Here is a 17,978-nt window from a genome sequence, read left to right as displayed (position 1 = left end):
CCGTCCTTAAGAGGGTAGGACCTGGAAGGGCCAGGTTTGAATCCCCACTTTGCCGCAGAACTTCACTGGGTGATCCTTGACCAGTCATTCTCTTCTAGCCCAGGCTCCCTCGCAGGGCTGTCATCGTGAAGACAGAAGGGAAGAAGGGAGTTCAATGTTGTAAGACACTTTGGGACCCCCTTGGGGAGAAAACGGTTTAAATGGATAAAATTGAAAAACAAAGCCTAAACAAAACAAGAACTTCAGCCCTTGTTCTGCTTTTCATTGTGTTTGTTTGGCCTTTCCAGATTTGCATCAAAGCTGATTGAAGGTGCCTTGGACTTCAAAACCATGATTGACAAGTGAGTGGGAAGCATCTCGGGATTACAGGTTGCCAGCTCAACTCGCTTCTGGGAGGGTGCAGGCTGTGGGCTTTTCTATATGAATGCAGAACCTGGATTGTGTGCCCTGACAAGAATCAAAACATTCTATTAAAAAAGAAAAGCAAGTTTCTTGTTCTTATAATTGCAGGTGTCCTTTGACTTGCGTCACTTCCACATTTTTGCCCTCTCCTATCTTAGGTCAGCAGTCCCCAGTATGGTGCTGCTGGGTACTGCAACACCCATTGTCCCATTTCCTAGTAGCCCCCAAGCAAATTTGCAAAGTGGCTGGGGGGAGTTGTTTTTGTCCAGCAAGTCTTCTGATTGGCCGTTGGAGATGTGCAGGTTTTTCCAAACATCACCCTGACAGCAGCCACCTCCACAACACCAAGATCTTTAATGTGTGAGTTGAAAACAAGCTGTGGCAGCCATTTGGTGACTGTGGCCACCACACTGTGTCACAGAATCACAGACTTGGAAGGGACATCCGGTGCCATCTAGTCTAACCCCCTGTGCAATGCGGGAAATTCTCAACTCCCTGCCCACCTACAGTGACCCCAATCCCATGCCAAAATGTCAATTTCAAAAGGGCCTTCAAGCTCAGAAAGGCCCCCGCCATAGGCAGTTGCTGTGCAAGAAGACAGTGAGCAACTGATAGATCTGACTGTAACGTACTCAAAGCCATTGAAAAGGGCTGCTCTTGACCTACTAAGACAGCTTAACAGACTGATCCTCAGTTAGGTATGTGTCGTTTTTGTTTTTTTTAATCCCAACTTTATGTTGGAGATGGTGATTCAGGAATGCTGTTTTCAGTAGAATAATAGGTCCCTGCAAACCCGCTTCTCCACATGAGGTAGGGAGCACAATAACCACATCAGTTTCCAGTGTGGCACAATGCTTAGAGTGTTGAACTTGGATTGGGTAGAACCAGGTTTGAATTCCCAGTCCACCATGGAAGTTTGCTGGGTGACCTTGGGCCAGTCACATACCCTCAGCCAAACCCTCCTCACAAGAATAAAGTTTGAGTCCAGGGCCACTTTAAGACCAACAACGTTTTATTCAAGGTATAAGCTTTTGTATGCAGGCACACTTCCTCAGGTGCAATGAAAAGGAAGTTACCAGTCCATACGTATGGTGGTAGAGCGTAAACAGTGAATTAGCATACAGCATAATAAGGGTGTTTGACAGATGCAAGGATGAAAGCTCATACCCAGCATAAAACCTTGTTGGCCTTCAAGGTGCCTTTGGACTCGAACTTTGTTCTGCTTCAGGCCAACATAGCGACCCACTTCTTACAATGTTGATGTGGGGTTGAAATGGAGGAGAGGAAAATTATGAAAGCTACCTTGGATCCATATTTAGGGAAAGGTATAAGTGAAATGAAATAAATAATCCCTCTCCCTTCCCCCCTTTCCTCTATGCAGCTCAGAGCAGTGTATGTTTTTCTTCTCCCCTCCATTTTATCCTGGTGACAATCCTGTGATACAGATTAGATGTATTGAGTGTGTGTGTGATTCAGATGAGGGGGAAATCCTGAGTGTCATGGCTTAATGGGAGTTCAAACCCACATGGTTTTAGTCCTAGACTACCACTCTACACATCACAGCCATGCCTCTGCTTCTAGCCAGCTTGCTGACCTTACACACCAAGTGTCTGTTCTTGTAGTTAGTGAAATGGCCTGTCCATGAGGTGAGAAATCCTTTTGCCTGCAAACATTTTTAAAAGGGCTATTCACCTTTGTGGATACCATTATTATTGTGAACGACATCCTTTTTTTTTTAAAGCCAGATCTTCTCCCTTCCCTTTGTTTGACTACCTACTTGTTCCTAAGAGTAGGGCTATTAAACTTGCTGAGACTCTTGACTCCCCCTACTGAAATACGGTGGGACCCTCTAAGAGAGCTGTCCAGTTTTCATATGGGAAACACAATGGTCTATTATGCCTGAGCTGCTGCTCAGTTCAAAACCGCCTTCTGTTCTCTACCCTTAGTGAGACGCTTCCCGTGGAATACCTCGGTGGAAAACCTCTCTGCATGAACCAGTACTACCAGATCCTCTCCTCCTGCCGCATCCCCGGCCCCAAACGGGATTCTGTGGTGAACTATGCAAAAGGGAAGAAGCCCCCCACCCACATCACTGTGGTCCACAACTTCCAGGTACCCAGGCGTTGAAAAACAGGGGTTTCCCACCCACTGTGTCTGTGCAAGGAGAATTTGATTTCTCAGTCCCCACACCTGGAGCAAACCCCCTTCCAATAGTTTGACCAAGCCTAATGTTTTGCACTCACACGCACAATAAAAACAACAAGCTTTATTGAAAGGCTTGAACATACACAAGAATAGGCAAGGGCAGTAAAATAACAAACATGCATATGACATCCATGAGGACAGGCAGGTTTCGGTGTCTTCAAGTCAGTCTAAATACCAGAATGGAGATACAGCAACTGAATGGAGATACAGCAACATGGCTGGGCCCTCATCATCACCATCTGGCCAGGCTTGGAAACTCGGGTAGCTTGTAAAGCTTGTGAAACTTTATAGGCCAAGTGGACCACTGACCCCACCTCCAGCACCCGTAAATTCAGCCCTGTTGGTCTGGAGCAGAAGAACGACCTTTGAGTCCAGGGGCATCGTTGAGACCAACCGAGTTTTGTTCAAGGTATGGGATTTTGCGTGCCTGTACACTTCTGCTTATACCCAGAATAAAACTTTTTGGACTTAAAGGGTACCACTGAACTCAAACTTTGTTTCCCCCGACCACTGTAAGCCAATCCAGAACATGATCCAAAAGAGTATTCTCAGGTAACAGCAGACACCCCCCCCATCTGACTTTAGTATTCAAAAGTGTGACCTCACAGGCACACTTAAGAATGATAGGCATTCGACACGGAACTCCCCCCAGTTCTATTCTTTACACTTGGTTGGTGCAAGAAGACACAGGCCGTTGCTTTACACTAATGGCAGAGCCACACTCTGCTGCTCAAACTCTCAGGTTGATGACTGTCTCCCTTGACACCAGGTATTCCTCACCTTCCCCTACATCTCTAGACAGCCTGGGCATGGCACACAGCCCACACACATGCACCATGTTTGGTCATCCAAAGACACTCGCCTGGCTTTGACCTGGCTTTCCAATATGGTGGAATGCACTGCCCGTGGAGATCTGGGCAGTGACAGAATTGTCCAGAATTTGACAGGTCCTGCAAAACAGCACTCGCCCGCCAGGTTTATGGCTGAGGCTTCAAATCATACAGGCCTCCCTCCTCTCCCACCCCCCATACTTTATACTGTCCAATATGGTTAGCTGGCAGATGAGATGAAAAAGGGCTGGGGGGGGGGTCTTACTTATGTTTGAACCATTATTTTTATCCTTGTTTTATTGTTGTAAACTGGCCCGAAGCCGCTTGTGGGGAAGGACAGTCTAAAAATCAGTCGATAAATAAATGTGGTAGTAAAAGTGAGCTGGGCTGAGCAGAAGAGTATCTGAAGTGACAGGCAGGAGAAGACGGGCCCTTCTTATCCCAAGGGGGTCTCATAGTAAACGTTAGGGGCATCTACACCCTGCTTTATATATGAACAGGGAGGTGTGAATAAGCAAGTCATTTATTTTAATTTTAAAATGTTTTTAAATTTTAAATTTAAATTTAATTTTTTTTTAATTTTAAATTTTAAATGTAATTTTTAAATGTTTGTCTGGCCTTTCTCCTAAAGAGGACATCATTCATGCCTGTAATTCCCCCCAAGGGGGACCCAGACATCAAAGTAAGCACCTGGTTTCCCTACTGGGCAGCTCCCAGGACCGAACGAGCTTGGACTTTCTCTGCTTGTTCGAATGGTGCAGACTTATCACAGCGGAGGCAAAGGGCTGATTGGCTACAAAACAAAATACTGGGCAAAGCCCATGGAGAGGCAGCCTTCCTTGCCTCTTAACAGCCTTCCTTGCCTTTCTCCTCCTTCCCTCCTGTTCTGTTCTCACTATAGTCGTCAGAAGGTCAGGCTGGTCCAAGTTCCCCCTGTGAGCTCCATGGCTGAGTGGGGATTTGAACCAGGGTCTTTTTCCCAGCTGGAGCCCGACAGAGCCTCTTCAGATGCCACCGGCCTTGGATTTCAGCGACCTGATGATCATTACCCTGTGCTGGCTTGTGAGTCTCCCTTGTCCTGGAGACTCTCCAGAGCCCTAGCCTGAGCATTTTGTCCCCTCAGTGTTGTGAGGCATTCTGTGGAAAGGGCCAGGTCAAGTTGGAGAGCCGTTTTGCAAGCTTTCTGCTTACTAATTCCAAGCTGAATGGCCAGCAGTGAACAATCGCTCCTTTCCTCTTTCCTCCCCAGTTCTTTGAGCTGGACGTTTACAGCAGTGACGGCAGCCCTTTGACCACCGACCAGATCTTCCTCCAGCTGGAGAAGATTTGGAATACTTCCCTCCAAACCAACAAGGAGCCTATTGGGATCTTGACCACGAACCATCGCAACAGTTGGGCCAAGGCCTACAACAACCTCATCAAAGGTCTGTCTCCACCCCTTCCAGCTACAAGGGCCACCACTGGGCTGGAGGAGGAGACCCACTAGATTTCAAGAAAAGTGGCGCTTCAAGCTGATCCTGCATTGAGCAGAGGGTTGGGCTAGATGGCCTATATGACTCCTTCCCACTCTGTTGCTATGTGACATTCCTGTTCCTTCACTGGAATAGAACCTTTTGGCCTCCAGGACAGACCATGGAGTTCCTGAGGATGGTTTCCCGTCTCCCAGGAACAACATTTTGCAGAGATCATTGAGCAGTAGGTGAGATGGGCATGGCAAAAAGGTTCTGTTCCTCTGGCAGAAACCCCTTCCCTTACTGGGAAACAGAGTCTGGATTTCCCACTTAGGGGAATAAGGAGAAGAAGAGTTGGTTTTCATACCCTGCTTTTCTCTACCCGAAGGAGTCTCAAAGCAGCTTATAATCGTCTTCCCTTCCTCCCCCCACAACAGGCACCCTGTAAGGGAGGTGGGACTGAGAGACCCCTGATATACCTGCTCTGTGAGAACAGCACTATTAGGGCTGTGACTGGCCCATGGTTACCCAGCTGGCTGCATGCGGAGGAGCAGGGAATCAAACCTGGCTCGCTAGATTAGAAGCCGCCACACTTGACCACGACACGAAGCTGGCTCTCCAAGTCCAGAGATAAACCCACTCCCCTTCCCTGGTGGTAGCAGTGTTATCAGATTGTGTGACTGTTCAGGTTTGTCTCAGAATGTGGAGTTTCTTTGTGGTTTGTTGGTGCTTGGGACAAAACTGCAGTCAGCTGTTTTCCCAAAAAGAATTTGGTTATTTAAGCAGGCAATTACATTGATGCTCTATTTGCTTTTAATTGGTCTATAGTAAAAATGCCAGACAGACCTTTATTGGCATAACAATAAGAGGCAAGTACAGCCAAGCAGGGTAAAATTATAATAGAGTAAAATAAGCTAATATTATAGACTAAAATACAGTAAAATCATCTGATTAAAACATCTTAATTCTAGCTTGATAAACAGCCATTAAAAATTCAGCTACACGCAATGTGGTCTCTGCAGAAAGATCATTAAGCAGAAACTGTAGCTTCATCATTTACTAGACCTCTGGGACAAAGTAGAGGATCCAGAAGTTTTCTGCGAAGACTCACATGAAGTTCACAATCTAAAATAATATGTGAGGTTGAATCGGGACAGTTCGCAGAACACGGACACAATCTTTCCCTCCTTGGGACATGCTGGTATCTTCCTGCAAGGACGCTTGAGGGAAGACAACTCATTCTTGCCAGCATGAAAACTCTACGAAGGGCTGGACTAGTAAGATTATAAAAATAATTAACAATTTCCCCTCGATTTAATTGAATCCCCAGAGCAGCAGGAGAACATACATAGGGTTGTGCTGGAAACATTTTGGACTGTTCAGCCCATCGTCGTGCCTCTGCAATAGGCTAGTTCGCCCCCTCGTCACGGCAGAGTACTACTTAAAATGTATACTAAATAGAATCATAGAATAATAGTTGGAAGGGATCTCATGGGTCATCTAGTCCAACCACCTGCACTGTGCAGGACACTCACATCCCAATCACTCATCTACTGTAACCTGCCACCCTTTTGCCTTCACAGAATCAGCCTCTCTGTCAGATGGCTATCTAGACTCTGTTTAAAAATTTCCAAAGATGGAGAACCCACCACCTCCCGAGGAAGCCTGTTCCACTGAGAAACTGCTCTGTCAGGAACTTCTTCCAGATATTTCTTTTGAATTAATTTCATTTCATTCGTTCTGGTCTGTCCCTCTGGGGCAAGAGAGAACAACTCTATTCCATCCTCCATATGGCACCCTTTTAAATACTTGAAGATGGTTATCAGATCCCCTCTCAGTTGTCTCCTCTCTAGGCTAAACATACCAAGCTCCCCCAACCTTTCTTCATATGTCTTGGTCTCCAAACCCCTCACCATCTTTGTTGCCCTCCTCTGGACACGTTCCAGTTTGTCAACATCCCTCTTCAAATGGGGTGCCCAAAATTGAACACAGTACTCCAAGTGAGGCCGAACCAGAGCAGAGTAAAGCGGTACCATCACCTCCCGTGATCTGGACATGATACTCCATTTGATACATCCCAAAATCCCATTTACCTTTGTTCCCTCTGGGTACGATTTGTCAACCAGTTATTGATCCACCTAATATGCACAACAGCAGGACAGTATATTATCTCCATATCGGAGGTGGAGAGGCAGGCAGAGGGCGAGCAGCTTGCCTAGTGTGTTTAAGTTAGAGATGGGACTAAACCAGAGCTTCCTGATTCACGTTCAGCAGTGGAATAGGCTGCCTAAGGAGGTGGTGAGCTCCCCCTCACTGGCAGTCTTCAAGCAAAGGTTGGATACACACTTTTCTTGGATGCTTTAGGATGCTTAGGGCTAATCCTGCGTTGAGCAGGGGGTTGGACTAGATGGCCTGTATGGCCCCTTCCAACTCTATGATTCTATGATTTTATGATTCTACGTTCTTGTCCTCGGTGTGCTGTCAGCCTCTGCAAGCAGCTATTTCAAATATTGTGTGCCATGAAAGAACTGCCGTGTTGCCATGAGAAATGAACACATTAGATAAGTTCAGGCTTCTGTGAGGAGACTGCCCGTTGCTTCTCTGCATGCTTCATTCCTCGCGTTTACTGTTTGCCTGTCAGCCTCCATTGGAGGCAAGCAATACTAACACATTTTTGCTTTAGCTGTGGCTGGGTCCTTCAGACAGTTCCTGGGCAGATGCCCAGTGGAATTGTTTGTTTTTGGAAGAGGCTGCACGATGAATCTCTGTGTGAGTTTCTGCATTGGGCATGCTTTCTTCCCTTCAGAAGATCCACCTAGAACAGGCAGGAGCAAAAGTGGGAGCTCATCATGGGAGGGCCTCTGTTACAAACTCTAAACCAAAACTGTGAAAGCAAGAATAAAGAACTCTAGCAGACAAGGCCTGTGGATTTGGTGGTCTGCTCTACCGTGACACTCACTGGGGGAACCTGAGCTAGCTGGTCTCTTTCTGTTGGACCCACCTGACAGGGGTATCGTGAGGATAAAATATCGTTGGATAGATTCATGTTCCTTGAACTCTTTGAAGGGAAAACAAGATAAGCATGGAATAAAATACATTATTTGGAACTCAGGTACATGCCTCAGACCAATAGCTGCTGAATTTGGACTATAGTTTGAAAAAGGGTGTGATCTGAAGACCTGGGTGCTTCCATTTCAGGTGGGTGTCATGCTACAGAATGTTTTTCTGTGCAGTGTTCCCTGTGTGTAGAAAAACATGGAAGGCTTGTCCTTGAGAAACTGGTTTTCCACTTGCAGAGTAAAATAAAACAAACAAACAAACAAATAAACAAATAAATAAATAAATAAATAAATAAATAAATAAATAAATAAATAAATAAAAAATTTAAAAGGCCATAAGTCTCAGGAAAAGGGAAGGTCCCAATTGTTGGGGCTTCTGCTGTGCCTGTGAGAATCCCTGCACACTCACTTATTCAATGGTCCTTCCACCACAATACTATGCTTAGCCAATGGCAAGTCACTTGAGTCCCACCTGCTTTGCATAAAAACGTGAGCCAGCAAATCTTGAGTGCGCCTCAGGATTGTGGGTTGAATCTAGGCTAAATTGTCTGCTAACCAAACGCACTTCCAATAGTGGAACAGAACATTCCTGCCCCCTGTCTTCCTGCCACACCCAGAACAGATCTCCCCAGAACACAGCTCCTGACGATCCGGGGATCCTCTGTCTACAGTAAGAAGGAGGGAGTTTGTGGAAATTATCTCTCCTGTTTTTAGTGTAAAGTGTAGTCAAGATCCAGCCCAGCAAGTTTCAAAATTATTGGAAATGGAGACTCTTTCATATTTGCTTTCTGCTTGAAAACAAACCTGCGGCACCTGCTACTTTGTCCCTCTCCGGACACTGAGCTGGCTTCTGGTTTGGTGGTAACTAGCCCCTGGCATCTGGGAAGCACCCCCGGCCTGCCAGGGAGGAACAGGCTGGGAGGCCTCTTGTCTGACCTGCTTCTTCCATGTCCTCCTCTTCCCAGACAAGACCAACAAAGAGTCCGTGCGCTGCATTGAAAAAAGCATCTTCACAGTTTGCCTGGATGCACCCATGCCCCGGGTGTCGGATGATATATACAAGAGCCGTGTGGCTGCCCAGATGCTGCATGGCGGAGGGAGTCGCTGGAATAGTGGAAACCGCTGGTTTGATAAAACTCTCCAGGTGAGTCCTGTCCCTAGGAGCAGTGGACATAGTTTGTCTGGATTTCAGTAAAGCTTTTGATAAGGTTCCATATGATATTCTTGTTCACAAGTTGGTAAAATGTGGTATGGATCCTAATTCTGTCAGGGGGATCAATACCTGGTTGACAAATCGTACCCAGAGGGTACTTGTTAATGGTTCAGCATCTTCTTGGAAAAGAGTAACAAGTGGAGTATCCCAAGGATCTGTCCTGGGGCCTGTGTTGTTCAACATATTTATAAATGATTTGGATGAGGGATTAGAGGGGATACTTATTAAATTTGCAGATGATACTAAACTGGGAGGGGTAGCAAACACAACCGAAGACAGAATCAGAATACAGGATGATCTTGATAGGCTCGAGAAGTGGGCTAAACTGAATAAAATGAAGTTCAATAGGGACAAATGTAAAGTTCTGCATTTAGGTAGGAAAAACTAAATGCACCAATATAAGATGGGGGAGATTTGTCTTGGCAGTAGCATATGCAAAAAGGATCTAGGAATCTTAGTAGACCATACATTGAACATGAGTCAGCAGTGTGACTCAGTGGCTAAAAAGGCAAATGCGATTTTGGGCTGTATCAATTGGAGTATCGTGTCCAGATCATGGGAGGTGATGGTACCGCTTTACTCTGCTCTGGTTCATCCTCACTTGGAGTACTATGTTCAGTTCTGGGCACCCCAATTGAAGAGGAATGTTGACAAACTGGAGCATGTCCAGAGGAGGGCAACAAAGATGATGAGGGGTTTGGAGACCAAGACATATGAAGAAAGGTTGGGGGAGCTTGGTCTGTTTAATCTAGAGAGGAGACGACCGAGAGGGGATCTGATAACCATCTTCAAGTATTTAAAAGGGTGCCATATGGAGGATGGAATAGAGTTGTTCTCTCTTGCCCCAGAGGGACAGACCAGAACGAATGAAATGAAATGAATTCAAAAGAAATATCAGGAAGAAGTTCCTGACAGAGCAGTTTCTCAGTGGAACAGGCTTCCTCGGGAGGTGGTGGGTTCTCCATCTTTGGAAGTTTTTAAACAGAGGCTAGATAGCCATCTGACGGAGAGGCTGATTCTTTGAAGGACAAAGGGGTGGCAGTTTACAGTAGATGAGCGATTGGGATGTGAGTGTCCTGCATAGTGCAGGGGGTTGGACTAGATGACCCATGAGATCCCTTCCAACTCTATTATTCTATGATTCTATGAGTTGCAGTGTAGTGGCTGAAAGAAGGAACCTGTGATCCAGGAGGCTGCCATCTCCACTCCTGTCCTAGCCTCTTAGTTGAGGCCAGTTCATTTTGCTATATTTCTGCCTCAGGAGCGATTGATCTGCTCCCAGAGAAGTCTCTTTAGGAGGAGGCAAGCCCAGGGGAGTTTTGCATGCAGAGCTGCAACAGGCACCCTAATTCAGTAGAAGTTCATTCTGCTATATTTCTGCATCAGGAGTGACTGATCTTTCCCCAGAGGACCCTGGTTAGAAGGAGGCAAGCACTTTGCATACAGAGTTGCAACAGGCAACCTCATTCTTGTCATATTGTGCCCCACTCCATGCCCTCAGACTATAAACTGAACCAGAGTCCTGAGAGCCCCTGCACTTTTGTCTCTCTCTTCCCTCCTGCCAGTTTCTGACCAGCCTGTTGCCTGTTTCCAGGGAATGCAGGTGTGTCCTTCATGGCACTATCTACAGCAGGGGTAGTCAAACTGCGGCCTTCCAGATGTCCATGGACTACAATTCCCAGGAGCCCCTGCCAGCAAATGCTGGCAGGGGCTCCTGGGAATTGTAGTCCATGGACATCTGGAGGGCCGCAGTTTGACTACCCCTGATCTACAGGATGCTTGTTACATCTTTTCTGCTTTAGCACCTTCTGGGTGCCTGGTGTAAAAGCTGTAGCTTTTGTTCTGTTCTAACTGCCCTTTGAGGATAATAGTCTTTCAGCTGTGAGCAGTGTAAATGGCAGGAATTCGAAAAGCAAAGCAGGGCTGGGGGTGAGGCCTACAATTAGCCTTGTCATCTAGTAGCTTACTGTTCTGTTTGCTGTCATAATATTCCAGATTGTACCCCTCTTAGACCCAATAAAGAATATCAATCCTTTTTCTACAAAGATTGTCTCTGCTGTTTCTTCCGGTGACTGATCCAGTTGCACCCAGCACACAGAGAGAGCCTAAAGTTCCTTCTCCCAGTTGTGGCTGATAGGCAGGAGAGGGAGAACGAGCCATCTCTGCGCGGATCAGTTGCAGCCTTCATGGAAACCTTGAAACAGCTTTCATGGCTCTCTAACCATGGTTGCACCATCTGGAGATTGCCACTTTCGGATGAGCGTGTTCCCTCGCTGGGCACAAAGGAGGCAGCTTCTGTTTCTCTTTGCCTGAGGCTTTCTCCCAGCAGGGCCTCACTTTTTGTGGCTAATCCATCACCGTCTCTGTCCCCCATCCTCTCTCCGTTGCCTTGCAGTTCATCATTGCCGAAGACGGCTCGTGCGGGTTGGTGTATGAGCATGCTCCCTCAGAGGGCCCGCCCCTCATCGCCCTGGTGGATCACGTTGTGGAGTACACGTAAGGCTCTCTCTCTTTTCCATAAGTGGGGGGGGGGGGCTGGGGCTGAGTGGCAGAGCGTCTGCTGACCAAGCAGAGAGACCCGGACCCAATCCTCCGCACTTGCAGTTAAAGGACCAGGCAGCTGGTAATGTCCAGGAGCTCCCCCTGAGACCCTGAAGAGCAGCTGCCAGTCTAAGGAGACAACACTGACCATGACGGACGGTCTGGTTCAGGCAAAGCGGGGTTAGGCGATGCGTCTTCCGAGACATGAAGATAGTTATCCTTGCAATGGACGTCTCCCAAGGGGAGCTGCTACAATGGCAGGGTGGTAAAAAAGAAGGCCAAGGCCTTCAAAATCCAGCCACATTATAGTTGATTACTTAATTAAAATTCCCTACGTATTTTTCCAGCTGGCTTTATCAGGGGAATCTTTTTGAAGAACAACTGCAAGACGACCAGATTCCCCTGACGAAGCCAGCTGGCGAAACATGGAAAGAAGTTTTTGGGAACTAAAATGGAGCAATAAAATACAGTTTGACTTAATTTTGCACCATTGGCCTTAACCCAGAAGGGAGTTATTCCTCCTGCTCACTTTGCTCACTTCGAGCCAGCTTGGTGTAGTGATGTAGTGCAGGGGTAGTCAACCTGTGGTCCTCCAGATGTCCATGGACTACCATTCCCATGAGCCCCTGCCAGCAAACGCTGGCAGGGGCTCATGGGAATGGTAAGTCCATGGACATCTGGAGGACCACAGGTTGACTACTCCTGATGTAGTGGTTAAGTGGCTTCTAATCAGGGAAACCAGGTTCAGTTCCCTGCTCCTCCACATGCAGCCAGCTCAGTGAGTTTGGGCAAGTCCCAGTTCTCTCAGGGCTCTCTCAGCCTCACCTGCCTCACAGGTGCCTGTTATGGAGAAAGGAAGGGAAGGTGATTGTAAGCCACTTTGAGACTTCTTCCGGTAGACAAAAGCAGCTCTTCTCCTGGGAGGCAGAGCTGTGCAACTTTTGTCTTGAAGACCCTCTGCCTCCCTCACAAAATGGTACCTGTGCTTGCAGAGCTCACTCTGAGCATGCTATCAATCTGACTGCCCCAAGTCGTGGAAAAATTCATGATATTATCAAATGCACAAGAATTGAACAAGCCCTTTGGAATATTGAAAACAGAGACCAAATAGATGTATTGTGATGTCGGTACAAACAAAACATAGCCCAGAACACTGTGAATGGCTATGAAATAATAGCTAAAGGCACAAGCCTACTCATGAACAATTGCCATTGGAGCTCTTTGAAAAAAGCAGCCTCCTTGCCACAGAATTAAGAAAGCAAAAACTCGCCTTTTGACACCATAACTGGCTGTGCTTCAGCAAGCTTCATGGTAACCTTTAATTCCTCCCAAAGAGGCATTGTGCCAAAGAGGAATTAACACGTGGAATTCCCTGCCGCAGGAAGTAGTGGCAGCTACAAGCACAATTAGCTTCACGAGGGGATTGGAAGAACATCTGGAGTAGAGGCCTATCAGTGGCCATTAGCCAAGGGTGGCCAAACTGTGGCTCTCTAGATGTCCACGGACTACAATTCCCATAAGCCCCTGGCAACAGAATGCCACAGTTTAGCCACCCCTGCTATAGATGGAACACTGTGTCTGCTCTGTATTCTTGGTGCTTGTGGGGTTTGTATAGTTCTGCCCCGCTGGTAGACTTCTTGTCTCTGGTGCTGTTTTGCGTGGACATCATCTTGGGTATTCCATTGCCAAGAACTGGCTCTTCAGTACAGACCTGCCCTTTATGTTTGCAGTCCCGTCTCTGAATTTAGTATGTGGTATTAGAATGTCAATCTAGGATCTAGGATGCCCAAGCTTACTCTGCCATGGAACCTCGCTGGGTGACGCTGAGCCTTGGGCACATGCTCTTTGCCTAACCCACCTCACTAGGTTCCTGTGGGGATGAATTGGAGACAAGAGGAAGTATGCAGGCTGCTCTTGGTCTCAGTTGGGGGTGGGATAGGGTTATGAAATAAATAAAAATGAAGCAAGTAAGGATGCAACTTTGAGCTCTTTGGAGGGAAGGCAGAGATACTAATGTAATGGGGTGTGTGAAATAATTTTAAGCGTCTGGTGGTGGTTGCTTTTTTGGCAGGAGGAAACCTGAGCTGGTGAGATCCCCCATGGTTCCCTTGCCGATGCCCAAGAAGCTTCGATTTAACATCACCCCGGAAATAAAGAATGACATTGAAAAGGCAAAACAGAACCTGAACATGTGAGTTGTAGAGAGGAGGGGGTTTACACAGGGAAGGTGTGAAAGAGGAGCCACCTAGAATCCCAGCCTACAGCTATGCCATGCCATTGCGCACTGAATCCTGAGAAGTTCTAATTCCTTTCCTTTACAAGTAACTATGAAAACAAATAGAACACCCAAGTTTCTAGTCCCCATGCCTGTTAAACTCCAAGGTTCTTTTTCCAAAGACTTTAAACAATTATGTGATCTTATATTTATTTCGCTATCCTTTTTTTTTTAACCTTCATGCCATTTATTTAACAGTACTCATGAAGTTCATGAAGACAAATTCAGGTAGCTAGCCATGTTGGACTGAAGCAATAAAACAAAGTGTGACTCCTCCAGTGGTACCCGCAAGACCAATAAAGTTTAATTCTGCTAGCACATGGAAGCTTAGACCCAGAATTAAGGTTTATTGGTCTTAAAGGTGCCACTGGAGGACTCAAACTTTGGTCCATGAATTGGAGTGTGTAATAATAACTTTGAAAAAAACCCAAATTCAGTGGAAACAATTGCAACAATTATACCAATAAAAAAAATTATTGAGACAAATTAACAATAATATGAACAGCAAAACTAAAGGCCCAGTGGAACAAGTCATCTGTTTCTGAAATAAGTAGTAGCAGTAGTACTTGTTGTTGTTGTGGCACCCTTTTAAATATTTGAAGATGATTATCAAATCCCCTCTCAGTCGTCTCCTCTCCAGGCTAAACAGATCAAGCTCCCCCAACCTTTCTTCATACATCTTGGTCTCCAAACCTCTCACCATCTTTGCTGCCCCCTCTGGACATGCTCCAGTTTGTCTGCATCCCTCTTCAACTGGGGTGACCAAAACTGAACACAGTACTCCAAGTTAGGACGAACCAGAGCAGAGAAAAGCGGTACCATCACCTCCTGTGATCTGGGCACAATACTCCTTTTGATACAGCCCAGAATCCCATTTGCCTTTTTAGCCACTGAGTCACACTGCTGACTCATGTTCAATGTATGGTCTACTCCTAGATCCTTTTTGCACATGCTACTGCCAAGACAAATCTCCCCCATCTTATATTGGTGTATTTGGTTTTTCCTACCTAAATGCAGAACTTTACAATTGTCCCTATTGAACTTCATTTTATTCAGTTTAGCCCACTTCTCGAGCCTATTAAGATTATTCTGTATTCTGATTCTGTCTTCGGTTGTGTTTGCTACCCCTCCCAGTTTAGTATCATCTGCACATTTAATAAATATCCCCTCTAATCCCTCATGCAAATCGTTTATAAATATGTAGAACAATACAGGCCCCAGGACAGATCCCTGGGGAACTCCACTTGTCACTCTTCTCCAAGAGGATGCTGAACCATTAACAAGTACCCTTTGGGTACGATCTGTCAACCAGTTATCGATCCACTTGACAGAATTAGGATCCATACCGCATTTTGAGCCTCTTGTGGCACAGAGTGGTAAGGCAGCAGTCATGCAGTCTGAAAGCTCTGCCCATGAGGCTGGGAGTTCGATCCCAGCAGCCAGCTCAGGGTTGACTCAGCCTTCCATCCTTCCGAGGTCAGTAAAATGAGTACCCAGCTTGCTGGGGGGGGGGGGGGTAAACGGTAACGACTGGGGAAGGCACTGGCAAACCACCCATATTGAGTCTGCCATGAAAACGCTAGAGGGCGTCACCCCAAGGGTCAGACATGACTCGGTGCTTGCACAGGGGATACCTTTACCTTTTCCGCATTTTACCAACTTGTCAACAAGAATATCATGTGGAACCTTATCAAACACTTTATTGAAATCCAGATAAACTATGTCCACAGCATTCTTGTTTCAGGGAGTCCCATGTCTTAATTACTCTTTGCCCCTTTGCAGCATGGTACAAGACTTGGATGTCAAGGTGCTCGTCTTTCACCACTTTGGGAAGAATTTTCCCAAGTCAGAGAAGATCAGTCCAGATGCTTTTATCCAGGTTGCTCTGCAACTGGCATATTACAGGTAAGTTCTGGGCAAGAGGGCAGGGCACTTAGCTTCTCCCAAGCCTGAGAACTTCCCAAAAATTCCATTCCCCCCCCCTCCCAGTACACATTCCCAACCAGACTGCATTTCATAGGATTGGACTGGGAAATGGTAGGAACAACAGGTGTGAGGAAGGTCACACTTCTGTACCAGTGGCCTGGTACAGAACCTGGTGAATTAACCTGCTCTGAAGGCCGGGCTGTCACAGAGCAAGCCCTTTCTGGAGGGAGGAGGGCTTCCCCGCTTTCATTCTGATTGTTCCATACACTCAGAAGCTTCTGCTTCTTAAGGGGAAACAATGGGGGGCAGCTTCTGTTTCCCCCCCCCTGCACACTGGAAAAAAAAGAGCGGCATTAATTTAGGCTAGATTTATTTGCTAAATGCCACTGGGTCACTCCAAGGGAGACAATCTGTAGATGATTTCAGAATTAGCTAATCACAGCCAGAATTGCAATACAGCCTCTAAAAATCATCAGATCAGGTGTTTTGCAATGCACAGAATTAGGTGATTGCTCCTTCAAGAAATGGCAGAAGATTGTGCCTGTGTTTCTGTGATGCTCCCGCCGCCCCCCTGAGAGCATTGCAATCTACTAAGAATCTGTGACCCTAAAGAAATACACCAGGCCACAAGCTCCCTGGTGGAATGTGCTCCCCAAGAAGATCAGGCCCTGTCTGAACTTTCTGAGTTCCTCAGGGCATATAAGATGGAGCTCTTCTACGGGGCCTGTGGTTGAGGCCAGCCACATAACTACACCAAAAGAATGGGCCTCCCTCCCATCCCTTTTCTCTTTCCTCTTCCTTTCCTCCAACGCCTCCCCTCAGTTAACATTGTGGCTAGTTAATTTACCATCCATCCATCTCAGTAATAATTGCTGGTTTTATTATATATTGGAAATAGCTGGTTTTATTATAACGGGACCTCAAGACGGCAAGTCAGAGAAGGGTGGTATATAAATCAAGCAATAAATAAATAAATGGCAGCCTTGAAAGGCAAGCGCTTGGCCAGCTGTGCTAGTAAGGGGCATTTTCTCTCCCAACTTCTTGGAGGTCCCAATTCATCCTCACTTTGAGATGCTGTTCTTGTCTTCCTCTTAGGATGTACGGGCAGGTCTGTGCCACTTACGAAAGTGCCTCTCTCCGGATGTTCCGCCTGGGTCGGACAGACACAATCCGTTCTGCCTCCGTAGACTCCGCCGCGTTTGTGGCAACCATGGATGATTCTGGCAAGCAGGTACCAGGTGCTGCTTCCCTGCCTCCACCAGCTAGTGGGAATTCCTCACATTAATCTCCTTCTCCTGGTTCAAGGCGCTGAGATCCTTGTGGGTTGATCTTTTTAGAAATAAGGCTAAGCGGTTGGAAGGCAGCAGCAACGGTTTCTCCAGTAAGCAAGCAATGGTCTCCTATAACCTCCAGCCAGAAGGTTCCTTCAGGATCCTGACTGTGCTCCCTGGTCTCAGGAAACGCCCTTCCAAATATGGGGGTGGGGGCTGTTGAGTGTCCGTTTTAAACAGAGGCTGGATAACCATCTGACAAAAATGCTGATTCTGCGAACGTGGACAGATTGTGAGTGGATGAGCAAAAGGGGTTGTGTCAGTGCTTGGCTCTGGTGGCCCTTTCTGGCATGCCCAAGGAAATGCCAGTCGCCACTTTGGGGTTGGGAGGCAAATTCCCTCCAGGCCACCCTCACCAGGGATTCTGGTTGGGGAGGGGGGACATCATCTGGGCATGGAACTGGACTCCATGTTATGGGCAGGTAGATGGGGGTTGGACTAGATGGCCCTGGAGGTCCCTTCCAACTCTATGATTCTACCCCATTAACCCCCCAAAAGCTGGGAGAAGCAGTCTGTGGATCAGTGGATGCTCAGCAATTAGCCCGCTCTTTCGGAGTTTAATGTGGTTCATAAGCCTTGTTTCATTGAACTTTTGCAACATCCCAGAACTTTTTCCCACAAATCCACACTGATGGAAATCACAGGTCAGGTTTGGACTCTTCTTCCCTCCCTGTCCAGAGCGTATTCCTGGGGCCCCAGTGTTGAGCTGGCTTCAGCAAAGAGGAGGGGAGAGGGGGAGGGCTGG

General features: G+C 46.9%; 1 protein-coding gene across 3 annotated transcripts in view; it reads left to right on the top strand.

Moving 5' to 3' along the window:
• CRAT (carnitine O-acetyltransferase) overlaps positions 1 to 17,978 on the top strand; it is a 45,090-nt gene that overhangs the window by 15,908 nt on the left and 11,204 nt on the right. For all 3 annotated transcript variants that reach the window (XM_077306876.1, XM_077306875.1, XM_077306874.1), the window contains exons 4-11: positions 288 to 341; positions 2,349 to 2,514; positions 4,687 to 4,861; positions 8,913 to 9,091; positions 11,556 to 11,656; positions 13,773 to 13,892; positions 15,759 to 15,881; positions 16,998 to 17,133. In XM_077306876.1, the coding sequence (XP_077162991.1) occupies positions 288 to 341; positions 2,349 to 2,514; positions 4,687 to 4,861; positions 8,913 to 9,091; positions 11,556 to 11,656; positions 13,773 to 13,892; positions 15,759 to 15,881; positions 16,998 to 17,133 (1,054 nt within the window). The remainder of the gene's footprint in view (positions 1 to 287; positions 342 to 2,348; positions 2,515 to 4,686; positions 4,862 to 8,912; positions 9,092 to 11,555; positions 11,657 to 13,772; positions 13,893 to 15,758; positions 15,882 to 16,997; positions 17,134 to 17,978) is intronic.

Source organism: Paroedura picta, chromosome 12, assembly GCF_049243985.1.
Source record: "Paroedura picta isolate Pp20150507F chromosome 12, Ppicta_v3.0, whole genome shotgun sequence".
Taxonomy (NCBI): domain Eukaryota; kingdom Metazoa; phylum Chordata; class Lepidosauria; order Squamata; family Gekkonidae; genus Paroedura; species Paroedura picta.
The sequence above is the reverse complement of the archived record's forward strand: the minus strand, read 5'-3'. Positions and strand labels throughout refer to the sequence as shown.